We start from the raw sequence: 20,131 nt of genomic DNA, 5'->3' as shown, positions 1-20,131 counted from the left end.
GAATGTGGACAGGTGACATACTTTGTGAACATAGTGTAGTCTAAATTTTCAGGGAGAGCAGAGAACGTCATCCCTTTTTCTCTCAGGCTTTGTATCTGTTTTATTTTTTACATCTTCCTCAGACTGTCAGCCGCACGTCATCAAGGTCTGTACTTAAATTTACCAATAGTAACTGACATCTGTTATATTCACAGTTGCCTTACTTTTAACAGCTATATGAAAGAAATGCTTTCTACATGCCATGTAATGGGACAATCATGTAAATGCATTCTTTTTTCTGTTCTTTTTCTTGCTTTTACATATCAGGCTAAAACATCATCTGATCTAATTCATATTTAATGTTTAGGAATCTGTGGATGGGGCAAAAATGGCTGCTGCTTCTGTCCCGACACCAGTTTATTGGCTTTATAACCATTTTGCAAGTGCTGAAATATTCAGCATTTTGTTTTGTCTGGATAAATACATTATTTTAAGGGGTTGCATTTTTTTCTAAGTCAAGAGAACGGTCCAAACAATATATTGATAATTCTGTAGAGGGCCTCACTTATAAGATGAACCATAAGATTCAGCCCCTCTACCCTGATATATTTCATACTGTCCCTTCTTATTTGATGCATTTATGTTGTGCACCTTCAGTGTGAAGAGGCTGCTCTGCAGATCTCAGGTCTGCTGTGGCATTGTGTCATCTGGTATCTGGCTGAAACTACAGTGGCAGATTGACATGAGACAAAATGCAATAGGCTGTCTTTGTTTCTTTCTCCTCTGTCAGAATATGTCTTCAAACAGCTTGCAGCTCATGCTGACAGACCACAGCTCAGACTGCAGCGGAACACAGGTCTGAGGTCAGTACATAAAGCGCTGTGCTGACACTGGCAGACAGCAGCAAGTCTGTCTGTTGTGTTAACACTATTTACATACAGTATATCATGTATCCAAACTACTGCTACTGCTATTTTCTCTCATGTAAATATCAGAGCCATACTACATTTTATTGTATGTGGACATGACTGACAACGTTTCAACCACAGATGGTTTTCCTCAGGTAAACGTGAAGGAGTGAACACACCTGTATTTAGGTAATTCATGTTGAAATGTCACATCATTATCTACCATAGCCTATATGAGTAATTTGGTAGACTATTAGCCGTTTCCTTAAAAATGTCACTGTTACTATTGACCTCATATTCTTATTTGGATAAGATTGTTTTTAACTGCTATTGCCATTCCCCTTATAATAAATATGTATGTAAAGATATTACTTTATTATGTGAGCTATAAAGGTATACACCAAATATTTATTATTAGATGGTCGCTAACTGTTTTATGATTTGATTTGCATTATTTGGGTAAGTAGATGTCATTAGTTTGACCGTCTGTTATTCCAGAGCAGGTCTGTCTGATCTGTGTGCCAACAGAAGGACTTCCCCTTCATGTCTTCATCTGACTGGAGAGACCTGGATGTGGATGTTGATGATGGGAACTGAGACTTAGGACCATCTATAGGTCTACTGCATTATCTCAAAGTATTAGGACACTGTAACAAGTTAATACTTTTATATTCAAATATAATATTATATTTTAGACAAGATTTTTGATGCGAGTATAAAATTGGTGTAATATTCACATGGAAATGTGATCACATTTGAGAGATTCAAATTTAATGTTCTAATCAGGAGACATTTCATCACAAACTGACTATAAATACAAGTGTGTTCACCTCTTAACCTTCACCTGATGAGGAGCATCTGTGGTTGAAACTATGTTAACCATGTACACTTTAAGTAGGAGAAGTGGGGAAAAGAGCTGTGTGCAGGTGTGTTTTTTAATTTAAATTTCTTTTACTCAGAAATTTACTCACTACTCAAGACGTTTTTTTTCAGTTTTGTACTTTTTCTCCTACTTCAGTACTTTTAGGCTACTATACTATACTCATATGAGTATAGTTTTCAGCTACTCAACCCGCCTCTTGTTGAAACAAACTTTTCTTATTTCATTTAGATGTGTTTTCACAATCAGTTTTAAATTAGTGCATTTAGTGCACCTGGTAGTTTGGTATAAATGGGTTAAAAGCTCATGATGTTGTCACTATTTCCTGAGTATCTCCGCTTTCATGTAAAGGCCTTCAAGCGGGTCAATAGTGACATCTGGTGGTGAGATTGTGTCACTGAACTAAGCTCAACTCCAACAATTCAGGGAAGTTTTTTCAACCACCAAACTGTTTGGGACGAAATGTTTTTAAGTTACAGTTTATATTAGTAGTTTAGTTTGTGACAAGAAGGTTTCTCTCATGTTTTTATTGTTTTCACAGTGAGGTTTTAGTGGTATATGTGCTTAAAGTTTATTGCAGGTTGTTTCTCTCCCCTGAAGCAGAGGAGAGGCCTGGGGCCCATGTCAACACATGTAAAGAAGGAAAAGCCTTTTCTAAAATAAGCCTTGATCAACTGTAGATAACTCTCAGCATGGGTTGACAGCAGCGCTTGGCTCTAGATCTGCATATGAATGGGACGCAGCTCCGTAAAGCTACTGCGTAAACACTCCTTATCACAACACCATTATGCGCAGTGTGGTAGGTAAATCTTTATCTTTTCCGCTGACAGTCATTCATGTCGTTTAGCCTTCGAAAAACGTCGAAGTAAATGTTAGTTAAAAGTTAGATGACTTCACAGGCTTGCCAACTGTTTATGCGTTCTGGTACAGGCCTGTGAGGAGAGGCTTACTGGAGGTTTCTGTGGGGAGAAGAAGGGAGCCAGACAGGCGACAGTCAGTGCTTTCTTGGCCTCGGGGCAGAGGCAGGGAGCGAGCAGACGAGCCAATGAGAAGGAGACATCCACTCCCTCTGTCCTGCCCGGCTCGGCTCAGCTCGGCGCGCCCTGTAATTAGGAGCTCTAGTTGGGTTGGGCGCCGCCACGGTGGACAGCCTGGCTGCTGCGTCAAGGGAGTTTGGGAACGCCAGCTCCAGACTGCGAGTGTCTCCGAACACTCCCGGTTTAGACTTCAGAGCAAACATCAAAGTAGCCTCAACATGAACGGTCAACCATCACCTGTCTTCGAGGAGAAGAAACCTTCCTTACCCGTGGCTGGGAGCTCCATCTCGGCCACCAAGGATTCTCCGACCCTACCCGAGTCCTCATCCACAGACATGGGCTTCTACAGCGGCCAGAGCGCGCTCCACGGCTCGCAGGATTTCTACGCGGCGCAGCAGCCGTACTCAGCTCAACACATGAACCCATACGCGTACCACCACTACAACCTGAACGGGATGGGTCCCGGCGGTACCTACCCTGTCGGCAAGACAGAATACCCGTACCCGCATGCAACATACAGAGAGCACGGTGCGTTCAGCAGGGAGATGCAGGCAACGCTGCAGGACGGTGGTAAGTAACCAAAAAGTTAGAAAACTTAGTGCATAATATCTGATCACTGGGTTCATGTTAGTTTTGGATCATTTTAGGGAAGAAAGAATTGTAAGATCAACAACATTTCGACAGTTTCCCCCCCCCCTACACATCCTCAACATCTTTGTCCAACAATGAGAAAAGCCACGCTGACCACCTGAAGCTGATGTATGGCAAGTGCTCATGTCTAGCCATAGAAACCCAATAATTGCACAGCAGTTTTACGCACGCACGAGGAAAGTTATTTTTCTTTGTTGGACGTGGTCAAAGTTTTCCGCTGCGTCCTAAACTCCCCTAAACTACCAGCTGAGCTTGAAACTACATCTCAGGCATATTTTTGGAACATTTAGTTGATGCTCTCTTATTCTAAATCTCCATCAATCATTATCAAATAATAATTCAATCATGTTAGAGTGCTGACATTTCTTTATATTTTCAATATTTACTTAATACTTTTATATTTGAAACACTATTTGTTCAGGAATAGCAGCATTCAGGGTTAATGACTTGTTACTTTTCCAACTGTAAAGCCTTAAAGAAGTCTTGAATTCTCTTACAGGCAGGTGAGATTTGCTCTCTCCTCCTGCTAACAGGTCAGAAATAGGTTCTCAGTCATATTTGTTTGGGGGAAGAACTTAAAAAAAACCCAAAAACGCAGTGAGTCATTTATCGTCAGTGGAGCAGCTTCTGATTTTGCATCACAGGGATATCATAGATTGGTATCTCTGCACTGCAGTTGAATTTCTATAAATTCAAATGGGATTTTCCGTAGGTGTTCATCAACTTTGCCAGCCAGCGTCACAAGTCTCTAGAAGAAATAATTTAGTGACCTAAAGTTTTAGAGGAGAGTAGCAGTGAGGGGGTAATCTGTGGGGGAAAAGGAAACAAGAAATCATTTCTGGTAAGGTGAAAGTTAAGCTTGAAGCTTGAAGCTTGAAGCTTGAAGCTGGCCTGGTAATCATTGTGTCTTTGAACTTCTTTGGGATTCTGTTTTCATAGGAAAATGGAGGGCAGCCATGGCCTAGTTCTAGTCAGTGACTTTTCAACTTCACCTCTGTCAGAAATGAAGAACTGATTCATTAACATACAATACTACACAATACAATGTGCACTACATGGGTATACTATACAATGTGCACTGCATGGGTGGCCTAAACAGTCTATGTTTAAACAGATAAACTAGTTGTACAATAATACAACTAGTTTACATGATAAAAATATTAGATGAAAACTTCCGTCAGGAATATGATAAGAAAAGTGATGCAGTGAGGTCACTAAACTCAAACACAGACCTCACAGTAGTATCACAAGAACATATAAGACAACATTTTAAACAACAAACATACTTTTGGCTCTTTAACATCCATTTTCAGGCTTTTGAATCACACAGTGTTCCAAAGCTTTTTCTTTCTGTTCTACCTGTGAGCTTGGAAGGTGCGAACTACAGAGGAGAAACAAACTCGACAGACTGGTGTACTGTTTTTGACATTCCAGTTAGGAGTTGACTCCTGGAAATGGCCCCGGGGGACTTTGGCCCACAGCCACATCAGGTGTCACGACATGTCAGTCAGCCTTGGCCTTTGAATCGTCCAACAACGACGGCTCCTTATCACGCGAGGCATGTAGCCACGCCTAGATAAATAAATAAATAAACAAATGCATAAATATGTGAAGCATGTCTTTCATAAATACAGATAAATGAACAATATAAATAATGTAGATAAACAATAACCACATAAGAAAAATAATGTTTGTGCCAAGCAAGATACTTAATCTGAATGTCATAAATGAATTAAATCATAGGTATTGAACTATAGAAACAACGCTGTAGCGCGGATTGTACCAGTACTGAGAGTCCAGGTCCTCCTAAAGCACAGCCACCCCGCTAAGAAAATTTGGACCTGACATTAACCAGAGGGTCTTTATTTATTTATTTTTTTAAACTTTTTATAATGCATAATTTTTATATATATAAATAATGTAGAAAAAAGAAAAAAATATTTAGTTATATTTTCTAACATAAAGGTCTAAATTATGTTTAAAACTTACCCTCATATTAAAAGCCTGCATACTAAATCCTTTAATTCTGTTTTTCTTTTGGTAAAAACGTCGTCCACTCTGAATATGCTGAGTCTAAAAATACTAGAATCTGCCTTTTAAAATACTCACCATGTGTACGATTTGAACTGTAGAGCGTAAACTCCCCCCACGTTGATAAAACCCCCAAATTTCCAAAAATAGCAAACAAATGACCTCAGTGTCCTCAACGGAAAGAAACTAATGCAGTGAAAAGTTCAATTTAAGATCATATAAACTGATGAGCATATTCACCACAGAGTCTCTGTCAGTATATAAAGATGTATGTTAGTTTGTAATAAATACTGGCAATATATTTAAAATTTTAAAAATCCTTTTCATGAATTATGATTACTTAAAAATATCTAAAGTTAAATGTGTTCAAATTAAAACATATGAATATATTACATACAATTTGTAAATAGGTGTAAATGTAAAAATATATTTAATATTGTGATACTGGATTCCATTTACTTTACATAAACAGTATAGTTAATAGTGTTTTTTTTAATGTGTTGTTTCCCAATTCAAGGTAATAAATAATCGGTTGTATACATATAAAGCAGACAAAAAAAGAAATCAGACACAAGAATAACATCACTAACAGAGAGCGATGTATACAAGCGGGCCTCCAGGCTACATGAAAAGCACCTATAAATCTGCGTCTCCCTCCCCGGCTGTGGGAGACACTCAGACCAAAATTATAAGCTCAGAGTGCTGGCGGAATTTCTTTGAAATTTCGGGGTTGTAGCGGCCGTGGCTATTTTTGTGCTACAACCTCTCTGCACAGTATGCCCTGTACAGACCTAATACAAGTTTGTTCCATTGTTTGAAGAAAATAGACGTGCTAGTGTGAAGAAGACTCATATGTGTGTGTGTGTGTTGCATTTTATAAGATCAGAGAAGAAGAAGGTGACAGTAGCACGACATGACAAGTTTTGACTGTACTTTTTGAGCACCCAAAAAGTCTCTATAGGAGTATTGCAGGAATATTACATATTTTGTACTGTTTCCTCCTGCAGTGAAAGAGGAACCAGACGTAGAGGTTCGGATGGTCAACGGGAAGCCCAAGAAGATACGCAAGCCCCGCACCATTTACTCCAGCTACCAGCTGGCAGTCCTGCAGAGGAGATTCCAGTCGGCCCAGTACCTGGCCCTGCCGGAGCGGGCCGAGTTGGCCGCACAGCTGGGGCTCACACAGACACAGGTGAGGCTGCAGGGAACATCTGCCAGTACAGTGATAGAAATATAATACTTAATACACATTTTCTGATAAAAATGTAAGTTAGATGTTTAATGGGAGTTGCAGTTTAAGTTGCAATTCTGAAAGCAGTTGAAGTGTCAGTTGAAGTTGAAGCACTGAAAGGATTTGAAATGTCTTCTGAAGCCCTGTAGGCAGTTGAAATGTCAGTTTGTACGTAGACACTGAAAGTAGTTGAAGTGTGAAAGATGAAAGCAGCTGAACTGTCATTTAAAGAGTTTGGGATGATAGCAGTTTAAATGTCAGTTGAACTGTAAATGATGAAAGCAACTGTGATAGTTTAGATGTACTGTAAATAGTTGAAGTGTAAGTTAATATGTAAGGATTGAAAGTGGTTCAAATGTCAGTTGGGGTATTTGAGCTGTCAGCTGACAAGTAAAAATTAGTTAAGTGCCAGGTGATTTGTAGAGGTTAAGAGCAGAAATCCCTGTTCAGTTTGTAGATCCAAAGGCAGTTGAAGTATTTGTACTGTAAATAGTTGAAGTGTCAGTTAGCTCTAAGTTTGACCATTCCATGCCAGACACACAAAGAAAAAATTTGAAAGGGTCTGAAAAGAGCATGAGACAAATTGAGCTTCTTGGTGAAAATATGAATGAGTACGGAGAGGTTGAAGAGGAGCTGAAGAGGTCTAAAGATTGGCTGAATGTTCAAAGTTTGGACATTACAAGAAATACAGTTTCACTAAAATATAATTTTAATTATATAATTAAAATTTCGAGATCTATCAGGAAAACAGAATAGTAGAATATACTTACATACAAAATGTTACAATGCAGTGCTATACTAGACTCCCCTAAGATGAAATTTAACAAAATGAAAAACAATAGAATAGAAATGAGGTAAATAATTATACATTTGCCAGAATCTTAGACAGTGATCCGAGGCAGTGCTCTGACTTGTTACTGTGGTGTCACTCTGGTTTATGCGGTCATACTCTGCCCTAATGATTTACTAACACATGAATTATCTTCGCTTGAGTGATAAAAGACAAAACTTGTGGCGCGGGTTGTGTTGTCATGGCTGCTGTAAATCATTGTTCAGTATTATACTTGTGTTACACGCTTTAGGAAAACAAAGGCACGAGCTCGGCCCCACTTGAAACGTGTGATTGCCATGTTATATGGTTTGATGCCCTCATGGGTGTTGTTTACACAAATAACAGCATTACAATAGCTCACATAATATCATAATATTACATTTAAAAGAGCTGTAAATAATCCATGACATTACCTCCATCTGGCCACCAACATTTCTTAGATAGTTGTCTGTCTTGTGCTATTTGGCGGTTAAATATTATTTATTAGTTGCCTCATTTATCATTAGTAAAATTTATTTATTGCTTTATTTATTATTACTACATCATTTTTGAAGGAATTATTATTTTTGGCAACAAGTGTTAAGTAGTTGCATTTGAGGAATAACTGAACTGACAGTAAAACAGGTAAATATTGTACCTGCTAGTTACCAAAGTTACCAAGTGACCAAAGCAAACCGACAGACTATCAATAGATCAACAGATTTGTTTGCAGAACAAGCTGATAACACAACACTGAAATATTATTCCTGATATGGGAAATGTGTTAGCAAACAGTTGCTTATTTACACATCCAGCAGACATGGAGAAACATTAGCATTAATTCGGAATCATTTCTCTGGTCACCTGATCAATGTAAGTCCAATATTTACTTCCCTTTTAGCTCTATTTTTGGTCTCCACCAACCTCTGAGAGTCTTACTGGCTGCTAAATGTTCCACTATGTTCACCAGCCAGTTAGCGGCTAACTTTGTCTATCTGCTGTTTGTTGCTGGGCAGGTAGTGTACATTGGGTTTATTAACTGCTTGCCGTGGTTTGAAACAAGGTTGATAAGAGTGGAGTTTACAGGGAAGAAACTAAAACAATTAGCCAAGAGCAGCTAAATACAAGCTAAATATGCTAAAAAAAAAATAAAGAGAGAGAGAAAAAATACTAATAGTTCAGCTTTAAAACTGCTCTAATACATTTTTTATATTAACAGTGGATCAAATGGTTACATATACCCACAGAAAACACTACAGTTCGCCTCAGCTCTTTTAGGGTCTTTGAGTTCATTGTTTTGAACTCAAAGACAACTTCACTGATTCAGTTTACTTTCACTTCACCTCACCTCTCTTACTCTCATCAACCTCATTTCCAGTCTCAACAGGCCAACAAATCTCATAGTGGAGCATTTAGCTGCTAAAGAGCCAGATATTTCCCCTACGGAGTTGATGAAGACCCAACCAGAGCTAAAATGAGAGTGACTACTGTACAACGTATGTTGTGTGGACAGAAACATTCCATATAAATGAACTGCTGGATGCTGAATTAGGCGATTATTTCATGTTCACCATAACAATTTAATGTGGCATCAGTTAAGTGTTTACAGGTTGTAACGTGGCTCCCAAGTGACAAAAAAAGATCAATTTACATTTTTTCAATTCCTTAATTTCTTTAAGTTGCCTCAATATTTGACGCTCTTCATTTCAGGTCAAAATTTGGTTCCAGAACCGTCGCTCCAAATTTAAGAAGCTCTACAAAAACGGAGAGTTTCCACTTGGGGAAATTCCTCTTGAGAACAGCCCAGACGCCAGTGATTCTATGGCCTGCAACTCTCCTTCATCCCCAGCTGTGTGGGAAAACAACAACAGCAACAGTAACACCAACAACAACAGCAGCAGCACCAATACAAACAGCGGCAGCAGCAGCATCAAGAATAATGCAATGCTGGATCCTACCAGCAGGGGGCAGGGTCCCTATCAGCCTCCTGTTGATTCCTCGCCCGTCTACATGGGGGAGTACACGCACCAGAACTGGTACCAGCAGCAGGGTGCACATTTAGGTCTGGCACAGTCGGGCCCAACGCACCACACACCATCAGCAGCGCCGCCAGCCACACAGAGTATGGGAGCTGTTTACTGACTCTGAAACACTACAACGCAGTTTGACTGGAGCCCTGCACTTAAACACAGCAGGGATTTTTTTGGAGCACTATTGTGACCAGAAACACCTGACAGTGATCATCAGACACGAGTCATGACTGTAAAACCTGACATGATGTGTAAAACAGGCTGTTCTACAGTAAATATGGATTGAAAAAGTGCTGTCCTCACTTACCCTGTTCTCCTCAGCTCTGAAGTTTATGAACTCGTAACATAGAAGTTATTTTCCAGGGCTGAGGCCAATAGTGACATTTTTGTTTGAAATCACTGATAACTGATAATATTTTGTGTAATATTTAATATTTTAAACATGACCATATTTATGCCAAAAACCTCCACGGATTCAGTCTTTCCCTTACAATTCTCTTCTTGTCATGGCTGGAAGGGTCTCTGACACAGCATTAAAACACTAAAACTGAGTACTACTGAAATTCTCCTTTAGCTTTGCAGCAAATGAAAGCCCACCACACCAGCATGGCAAACATTAAGTTACGTGACTGTTTGGTGTAGCTGTGGTCAGATACTATGTTAAAGGTGGACAACACTTAAAGGCTGATAATCTGGTAAAATACAACATCAGTATCAGCAGAGGGGACTAACCCTGGAGAGACACTGAAATCAACCATCAGAGGGTGTTTTGAACAGCATCTATTTTTTAATAGCATGAATTGCAAAATACAACCCTCTAATCACTGAATTAAAACACATGTTTCACTGGGAATATGTTGTGAGAATAATAACATCACGGACATTCAATGGACACTTTGTTTCTGTGGCTCCAGTGCATTGTACCTGCCATTCACAATGTGCTGTCCAAATCATGTTTGCGTCCATATGTCATGTTTTTGTCCAGAGGCTTTTATTTAACTGTGGCAGAGGGTTGTGTGTGTGGAGGTGAAGCTGGGATTAAAGGGTTACACACAACAATGGACAAGAATGTCATGAAAGTTTAACTGTGGATTTAAAGTTGAACTTTTAATTTCATGTTGTCTAGATTTGGCTACAACTCATGATTATTTTCATTATAAATTAAACTAGCAATTTTTTTCTCGATTAATGGTTTAGTACATAAAATGTCAGATCTTGTTTCATCCGACCAACAGTCCAAAACCTGAAAATCTTCCATTTACAGTTAGACAAAACAGAAAATCTTTGCATTTGAGAAGAATGTTTGGCATTTTAGCTTAAAAAATTAAAACAATACTACTCCAGGGCACTATTATAGTTGTGTAAAGGACCTTAACAAACTTAATTTCAGATCTCAGTGCAGCTTTTTGCTGTTCAAACGTGTTTGACCTGCAAAAAATGTCCCTTTTTAAAATTTCTTCCCTCCCACCTGACCCCAGCTAATGTTTTCCAGTTACTAAAGACTCATGAAGTCAAAATGTTCTCGGCGGACTGCGAGGACATCTGCTGCAGAACTGGATCCCAAGACATGCAACTGATAAGCGATGTGTCAATGATGTGTATTTGAAGACTGCGTAATTTGTCACTGTTGCCATGACAGCATGACAAAATATCATCATAATGCCGGCATCAGCAGCAGTTTGACTAAGCCAATTTTGGCATGGAGGACAACGGAGTGATGGAAAGAAAGCAAAAGAGCCAACTGATTTTTGGGAAGTAATTTTGGTAAAAACTCAAGAGTATTTGATAAGCTTTATTTTCCCCCCAAAATCCATTTATAATTCATAGTTAATAGATTTTTTGGCTGTTAAAGGGCTTTTCCAGATATTTAGTGTCTCACCTCCAAAAAGCTGGGGGACATGCGAGAGAGACATAAAAAAAGGAACTGTCAAAATCTTATCAGCGGAGGCTAAGATATCCTGACTTTAAGTCTCTACAGTATAAATCAAGCTCCAAAAGCACAGAATCCTACAATTCCCATAATGCAACTCGGCATGTCTTTCATTACATCCTCCTTGCCTGGTTAATACCCACATCTTTCAATCTTTGTGTCCCCAATTTTTAACACAGGGTTTTGTTATGAATTTGGAGTTTCCACCATGACATCATCTGACAAAGCTACCCCTGTAAAATCATCGTTGTGGCCCTTTAATTCCTGCTCATAAACACTACAAAGCCTCTCCAATAGTTCCTGTATGCTGAAAATAACTATCAAGAGCAAAAGTGATACAGAGTTGGTGCTGAAACATTTGAAAAAGTAGTTGTATATATTGTATGAACACATGTGCCACACTCAGGTCTTTTATTTATAGTGTCAACTGTAGAGCAAAAGTGGCACAACAATCTGTGCATTAGAAGCATTTTAAATAAAGTTTCTATATTTTAATCAGCTACGAGTGTATTATTTTTTCTGTAATTATGTGTGAATGGAGTATTGTAAACAGCACACAAACACACACACACAAAGGTGTTGAAAGTATGCTGACGGTGCTTTCCTGGTGTGCCTGTCAGCATGAGTCAGACAACAGATACAGGTTTCACCCATCTATATATTATACACGCACACACACACACACACACACAGACTGCGTGTAAAGGAGGTTGTGGGAGGTGACAGTGCAGCAGACACTCTGGAGTCTCTGGATACTAATAACACACCGCTGACACAGAGAAAGACGGTTGTACACTTCTTTCATGTGGCACACAGTTAGAGGGGAGGAGTGTGTGTGTGTGTGTGTGTGTGTGTGTGTGTGTGTGTGTGTGTGTGTGTGTGTGTGTGTGTGTGTGTGTGTGTGTGTGTGTGTGTGTGTGTGTGAGTGTATGACAAACAAGCTGCTCTCCAGGCTCTTAACCAACCAAACCCACAGGTTAGCCAACAAAAAGAGGGCGTGAACAGGAAGAAGAAACAGGGAAACTTTCAAACAATGTTGTGGAGCCAAACTAAGACCTTAGAATATTAATATACTTAGAATGTTTTCTTTGCAGTTGTGTGTCAGACATTTTGGTCATTAAAAGGAAATTATTCAGCATTTTGGGAAATACCCTCTTTTGCTCTCTTTCCGAGAGTTAGATCAGAAGATTGATATCCATCTCACATCTATACATTCAAGGAATAGTTTGACATTTCAGGAAATATGTTTATTGTTGCCATCCTGTTGAGGGGGATTGATACCACTCTCATGTCTGTATGTTAATTATGAAGCTAGAGCCAGCAGCCCTTTAGCTTAGCTTAGCTTAGCTTAGCTTAGCACAAAGACTGGAAACGGGGAAACAGCTAGCCTGGCTTTATTCAAAGGCAGCAATCACAATCGCTAATTAACTTAGTATGTCTTGTTTGTTTAAAGGGTAGCTACACACTCAAATTCTGCTATAGCTTCCTCCCTTACAGCATATTTAAAAAATGCATACGTTACCGTTGTCAGCCCTGAATATCTTGTTAAGCTCTTAGGAGAGGAGGAATAAATCTTTCGTTCATGTACGACGTCTCTCCGCCATCTCTTATCAGACGCGCTAACGCTACCAGCAGCTCTGTGTCAGAGTCACAAACTGAGGCTACAGTTAGCCGGTGTTCTGCTATTTATACTATAGCTGCACGACAGCTGTTATACGGAATAGAGCCCCGGGTGTGTATGGTGTAGTTACCCTGTAATCTGCACAAAAACCAAAGAGTAAAAACGACACGTTGTGGTTACAGAATGTGCCAGACTGTTTCTTGGTCGGGTGCAGTAACTTCCTGGAGTCTTGTAGTCACAGAGAGGTCGCCAGGCAACCAGTGGGCACTCCAGGAAGTTATTGGCCCTGACTAAGAAATCGTCTGGCACATAACCCCCATAAAACCTTCTTGTTTTATATTTTGTTTTTTGAGATATATCATGTTAATTGGGGCAACAGTGGATTCAGACAGACTGTGCATTTTATAGTCCCCAACTGACACAGCCCATTGTCAATTGACAATTTTGTATGCAAACAGATCATTACAGATCAAATATTCAGTTTTTTCCCATGTTTGAACAGTAGTTCATCTTTCAAATAAAAGTTGACAAGCCTGGTCTATTTCTATATACAAAGGCACACATCTCCCTTTCCTGGTGGCCTTGAAAGCTCAACGCACTGCGACTTAAGGGTCAGTTTATGGTCGATCAGAACTGTTTTATACATTGTGTTGTCCACCATGTCAGAAGTCAAAAGTGTTTACAATTATATTGTTTAAATATGTGTATTTTTAGATACTCTGTCCTGGTATACATTCATAGTGTCGTACGCGGCTGTTCACATTAAAACTGACTGAAATGGTTATGTCAGGAATGTAAAAAGAGAGCTAGAGAGAGAAGTTAAAACCCTGATAACTTTCTCACCTCTGCACAGCTGGCCAGTCACTGCGTGAAGTGGGTGTAAATGTCAGATTGTTGGGTTTGGAAAATTACAGAAATGGCCGCTCACAGCCCACCTAACTCAGTCCTGGAAAGGTGTGGAGGGGGTTTCCACAGCTATCCAACAAGCCCGTCTGACAGAGTATACCAACCACGTAAGAAAACACATCCAAAGACACAGAAAACATGCAAATGAAGAAAACATCAGTTTGACAACATATAGAAAAAAAGGCTTCAAAGTGAGGAAACAAATACAGAAATGTGTGGCAAAAACAGAAAATACAACCAGAAATGCTGCAAGTTGCGCAGAACACAATAGAAATGAGTTACAAACTAAATAGTAGTCCGGGGCCCCAAAAATTAAACAATGCACAATAATACAAATGTGTCGTGTATTAATCATATTATAAAAAATAGGAGCACAGTATGATATTGAGTGTTTGTGTATTTATTTGTGTTTTCTCACTTTGCAGCATTTTTCTCTAATCACTGCGTGTGTTGTCAAATTGGTGAAAATATTTTCTTCATATGTGTGTCATGTTTTCTTCAGTTACAGTGCATTGAGTGTTCAGGGCCACCGTACCTTCCTCCTCCATAAGCAGGAGTGTAGATAGGCCATCTAAAATGTAGTTTAAAAATGTAGTGAGGAAAATATGTGACTTACATTAGGGAAGGGCAAACAGACATCCACATTATCATATCATGTTCACCTGAACCCACAACTGTGCAGGGTGTGGACCCGAACCACAGATCTTGTAGGACAGCTTCCATGTTTGTTTAGGCTCTTACCTTCCTGTGCTGAGCCCTCAGCTTCCAGGTGTCAGAGAAGAATGTGTCTGAACATCACAGGGAGACAGACAGAATGGGCCAACAGGGGCTTGTAGCGACCTGTGACTGGTGCACCACAGGAAAAACGGTTTTCACCAAAGCCATTGTGGGTTCTGAGTAACAGATTATGGTTTTAAAAAACAACCACTATCTTATATTCCTGTGATTTACAGCTATGTGACATGCCAGGTGGATTTGCGCTTCTATACTTTTCATAGTTATGAATTCTGTGAATCTGTGTTGGGTCTACAGTAGTCTGTCTAGATTGTTTTGCCCATGTATGTGGATTAAACAAATGCGTGATTATTTATATCACCACGAGAAGCTGGATGAAGTGTTAGGAAGGTGAGCCGAAGTGACAGTTTTACACCTCTGCTCTTTGGCATTCACGGGCGGGAAAAGGCTGGAGAGGGTGAGACGAGGTGATGACATCAGCTGCTGCGAGCTGAGCGGAGAGGAAAACTCAGCAGCGGAAGGAAAGTTTATAACAGTGTCCTGAAAGATATGGAGCTGACGTTACTTTCCTTTCCTTGCCTCCAGCCATGATCTGCACACCAGGGTTGGACTGATACGTGTTCTTGAAAGCCGATACTAAAGCCAACACCTGTATAGATTTATTTTTACAATCAGCACATTTAAAAGCACTCATCTTCTGTTATTGAAATCTTTTTTTTTTCAGTATAAAAAGTTATATAGGTGATTATCTCTACATTCACTGCTAAATTGCATAATGGAATTGCTAGTAGCTAATACTACATGATTTCCATTGTGCTAATTCACCTCTGGAATTGGTTTGAAACGCGTTCTAGCCAGATGTGGAAAGAGTATAAATGCATATGTGATGTTGAGTCCTCCCAAGTATAACTATGTCACTTATACACTGAAATTATGTGTCAATCTCAGCCTCAATAAGCGGCTCAACAGATTTCAACACATAAAACCATACAGAAGACACACCAAGCTGTTTATCTTAGTGGCTGAAGTGAATGAGAGTCTGTGTAGACAATAAATCTTTTATCTCCTTCGTGGTTATCTCTACACAAAGTGAAAAGTTGGTTGAGAAGCATTCCTATGGAAGCCCAGCATAATGGTAAATGATGTAATGATCATTATATCCTGCAGTGGGTATCAGATCTACTGGGTTCTCTGACAGGTGATACCATTCTCTAGCCCTGACCTAACGTACCTTTAAACTCCCTTAATCCTTCTCTCACCTAAGCAAAGAGCAGATACTTGGCGCCTTGACGAGGCCATATATCACTGTATCTATTTATTGGTGCCTTGATAGGCAGTTTAATCTGAATTATATCTGTGCTTATCTAGCTCCACCAGTCTTACAGATAGCTGTGAGTTGTATCAGAAACGTTTCCACACACGTTCTCTGACCCAATGCACCCTGCTAACCCTGCAAACTGTGGCCCAATTGGCTAGATAAGCAGCTTCGTCTGAATGCAACGGCCTGCCCAGTTGTCCGACTGTATTTCCTGCTTATCTGTTTCCACTAGTCTTACGAATAGTCACTGATAAATATGATTCATCCATGTGTTTGTGTTAGTTTATGGATGGCTGTTAGCCAGCTAGCTAAACTGTTGAAATAAGTGTGTGTAAGTGTGTCATTTGGTGTTTTTGGCAGTTAACGAACAGCTTCAGGTGCATTACCACCACCCTCTGCACCAGAGTAGTACCCATCACCCCACGACTGACAGGTCGACTGATCCAGGCTCACAACTTTCTTTGTTTTATTAATTATTATTCAAATATTTGACAAATTTTCAGAATATAAATCAGCAATCTAACCATTCTCACAGGTTCACTTTTAATGCATACAAATATTGACAACAAGATGACCGATATCAGCCAAATATATCGGTCTAACTCTGATGAATAGTGCATTACGCAAACCCCCACATGTGCACGCACACACACACACACACACACACACACACACACAGGCCAATGTCTGCGGTATCTCAGTTGCACTTAAAACTAAGAGTGTATGTCTTTTTGCACCACATGGGTCAAGTTTAACAAGCAAATATAAAGTGACCCCTGCTGTTTATGACTTGTTTTAATTAATGTGTTTTTTTCCTGTGTCTCTCTCTCTCTGAATATGTCTCATTCTATGAATCTCTCTCTCGCTGCTTTCTACTCTCTGGGGGGTTACATGCTGTCATCTGCCCAGTAGCAAGTTGTGAAGTCTTCAGTTTTATAGTTTTTACATTTTTGTCCTCACGCAAGCTCTGGAAGCTTTGCTCCTCTGTTTCCTATGCATCTTCCTCTTGCTTGGTGTTTATTTTTTTGACAGTGATATCATCAGCAATCTACAGTGAAACTCGCTGAGATGCTGATCATAAACCATCGCATTCCTGACATCTCCTCTTACCTTGCTCCTTTTAAGTTTCCATATTAGAAAGCTTTGGTGATAGAAAATAAACTGCTGCTTTTAATAAATGCTTTCTATGAACATCTTGAACAACATATCTGTGATAAAAAATACTAATAAATGATTTGATAAATGATGAATGACACAATCTATACGGTCTTCATCAAAGACCAGTGTTTGGAATATAACAAAGAAGCAAAATTTACTGACGTGCACTGAATTTGTTCAGAATTACAGCTGCATCACACACATACGTCAACGGTTTGACACAGATGAAAAACCTTTTCTTGTGATAACGGAATAATTATCTTGGAAAAACAACATTTTCTCTAGATAACAAGATAAATATGCCGTTGTCTCATAATGATTCTGCTCTTCCACATCAGTATTGGTTAGGTAGTCAGAGGTCTACCTGTAGTGATAAAATGCTACAGGTAGACAAGTTAGTAAGAAGGCCTGATAAGTTAGTCAAAAGGAGATGATGGAGCAGCTGTTGGCTGAGGTAACTCATGTGATTTTGCAGGAGCCTGGCACTGATTGCCAACAGAATCAAGGTAACCACAGTGAATCTGGTGTGCATAAACCTAATTTGAGATTGTTTCCGTTAGACTGATTACGATATAAGTGCCAGTAACAGCTGCGATAAACATGGTTGATTGTCACACCCATTGATAATATACAAAATTATCAGTTTTCTCCAATCCCACACTGTTTCCACGTGCGTCTTCAGTGCGCAGTGGCCACAAAAATTTGCTGCCACATCCTCTTCACATTTCTGCCCCAGCGTCATAACTCTGACTCAGATAACATATAATCCAGATAATCTGGATATCTCCTCTTATTTGTTTAAATTAACAATATGAGTAGGAAAGACTATTTTACTTCACATTCAAATGCACTGATGATCAGCAATGGGATCTCCTGGATCTGAAATGACTGCATCATTTCAGATCAGATGCTAAAATGCCATGTCAGCATAAATATATCTCTTTGTGTTGAGAGAACAATATTTGTTTTCTCCGTGTAGCCTAATGAGATCAAATAACACCATGGCCGCTCTTGACTGAAAAAGACCCATCAGTCAACTTACTGAAGGGTTCAGTCTTGTGTTTTGTGTTGTCGGAGAAGCTCTTTTATTTACTTTTAGATTATAGATTGTGCCTTTTAAACGTTAAAAAGAACGGGAATTCATCTTGATAGAGTTAAATGAAAAGTTATGCTGTTATACAATGCTCACATGTTACATGTATGTTGAAATATTTATTGGTCACTGTAACTATTCCTTCTCTCCGCGCTAGCTGTAATGAGATCTCCTCTCAGCGCCACGCCATTGTAAGAGATGAGGAAAATCCACATTCCTCACCAAAAAATGCATCTGAAAATTAGCTGAAGTTAATGTGATATGCTGCTTTTTAGCCAGTTGTGTGGGTGTATGGGTGTGTGGGTGTGTGGGTGGGTGGCCCTCTGCTTTCTCTTTCTGTTTTCCTCCGTGTTCTCTTCCTCTTTTGCAATTTTCAGCAGACAGTTTGTGTTGCCATGTTCCCTCAGCTCCCGACGGGCTTATATCAGTTCATTAGGACAGTGTGATGTGTCTGAAGTCTGTGAAGCAAAGTATTCCATAAAACTCTATGGTGTGAACTTTGCCTGAGGCAACAGGATGCTGCTCACAGTAGCGGATTAAATAAGTCAGGGCCTTCTGAAAATTCCGCTGTGTGGCTTTTGAAAGGGACGTTTGATCCTCAGAAGAAAAGAAAACAAGAAAAAAAAAGATTATGAGGGCTATGAGAGACAGGAGAACTCTTAACTTATAAAACAAAGAGTCCAAAAAGAAAAGTATAATTAGTCCGTGAATCATAATTTCCCCCAACCTGCACTGTGATTCCCCAATAAATAAGGGTTTGTATGAAGCTAAATCAGTTATATCATTTATATTTCAAAGGTGCGTGGATTTTGTGGCATAATGTTCAGGTTCCCCAACATGTGTTTCCCTTTAAACAAGACAGCAGTCAACTGTCTACATGAAATTTAAGAGGAAGAGGAAGAAAGTTTCTCATGTGAGGCCAACAGTGTTACAGTGTTAGAATCTCCTCTCGACAACTGTGCCAGTTCATTTTCAGGTACAAATGATGGCTTCTACATGTAATCGACCAATTGTGCAATGTTGTTATAATCATGTTTTAGAACCCTATGTAGATTAAGGAGAGCTGTAACAAATTCATTCTATCAGGCATTTGTAACTGGTGCACAGTTACAAAACATCATAATGTTGTAATCCTAATTATATGTCTAAATTACTTTCAAACACGCTAATACATATACATAAATTCAACAAATACTTTTTTTGATCGTCATTTCACCACTTGCACCTGATCAGGCTTGGCATTATATTTTTGATGGATATTTGGCAATTAATCAATAGAATGTATAAAAGGTACATACAATTTCATCTCATTTATGACTTTAAATGATGTTCAGCTTTGTAGTGCATTTGAAATATCCTCCAGTAGTTAAAGGACGGTTTCACAATTTTTCAAGTCCATCTTAAAACAACAGTCACGTATCCATATGAACATTTAAACAGGTTTTGTCCGCTGTAATCATTCCTCCTGTTTATACTGACCATTAGAAGATCCCTTCATAATGCACTTACAATGTAAGTGATGGAGGAAAAAATCCACAGTCCTCGTTTTGAGAGGAAAAAAATTGAACAAAAGTTTATCCGAAGATAATATGAAGCTTCGGCAGTCTGAGATAGTCAAATAAAGTGGATATCTTCCACAGTTACAATCTTTTTAGTAAAAAATTCCCTCTTTGCTTGGACAGACAGTGATTTCCTATTCAGCTACAGTGGAGGTATATTAACAAAAAGTACATTGTAAGTGCATTATGAAGGGATCTTCTAATGGCCAGTATGACCCGGAGGAATGATTACAGCAAGAAAACTGTCAATATT

General features: G+C 39.3%; 1 protein-coding gene across 2 annotated transcripts; it reads left to right on the top strand.

Annotated features, from left to right (window-relative positions):
• The first annotated feature begins 2,022 nt into the window (after positions 1–2,022).
• Positions 2,023–10,830, top strand: LOC121884218 (homeobox protein Dlx3b-like). Of its 2 annotated transcripts, none has more exons than XM_042392896.1 (4): positions 2,023–2,570; positions 2,698–3,374; positions 6,494–6,678; positions 9,239–10,830. In XM_042392896.1, exons 1-4 carry the CDS (start codon positions 2,500–2,502, stop codon positions 9,668–9,670), a joined length of 1,365 nt encoding a protein of 454 aa, XP_042248830.1. In that variant the 5' UTR covers positions 2,023–2,499; the 3' UTR covers positions 9,671–10,830. The 2 variants fall into 2 exon arrangements, with proteins under 2 accessions (XP_042248830.1, XP_042248831.1); XM_042392897.1 differs by having other exon boundaries at positions 2,477–2,566.
• The last annotated feature ends 9,301 nt before the right edge of the window (positions 10,831–20,131 follow it).

This window comes from Thunnus maccoyii, chromosome 18 (assembly GCF_910596095.1).
Source record: "Thunnus maccoyii chromosome 18, fThuMac1.1, whole genome shotgun sequence".
Classification (NCBI taxonomy): domain Eukaryota; kingdom Metazoa; phylum Chordata; class Actinopteri; order Scombriformes; family Scombridae; genus Thunnus; species Thunnus maccoyii.
The sequence above is the reverse complement of the archived record's forward strand: the minus strand, read 5'-3'. Positions and strand labels throughout refer to the sequence as shown.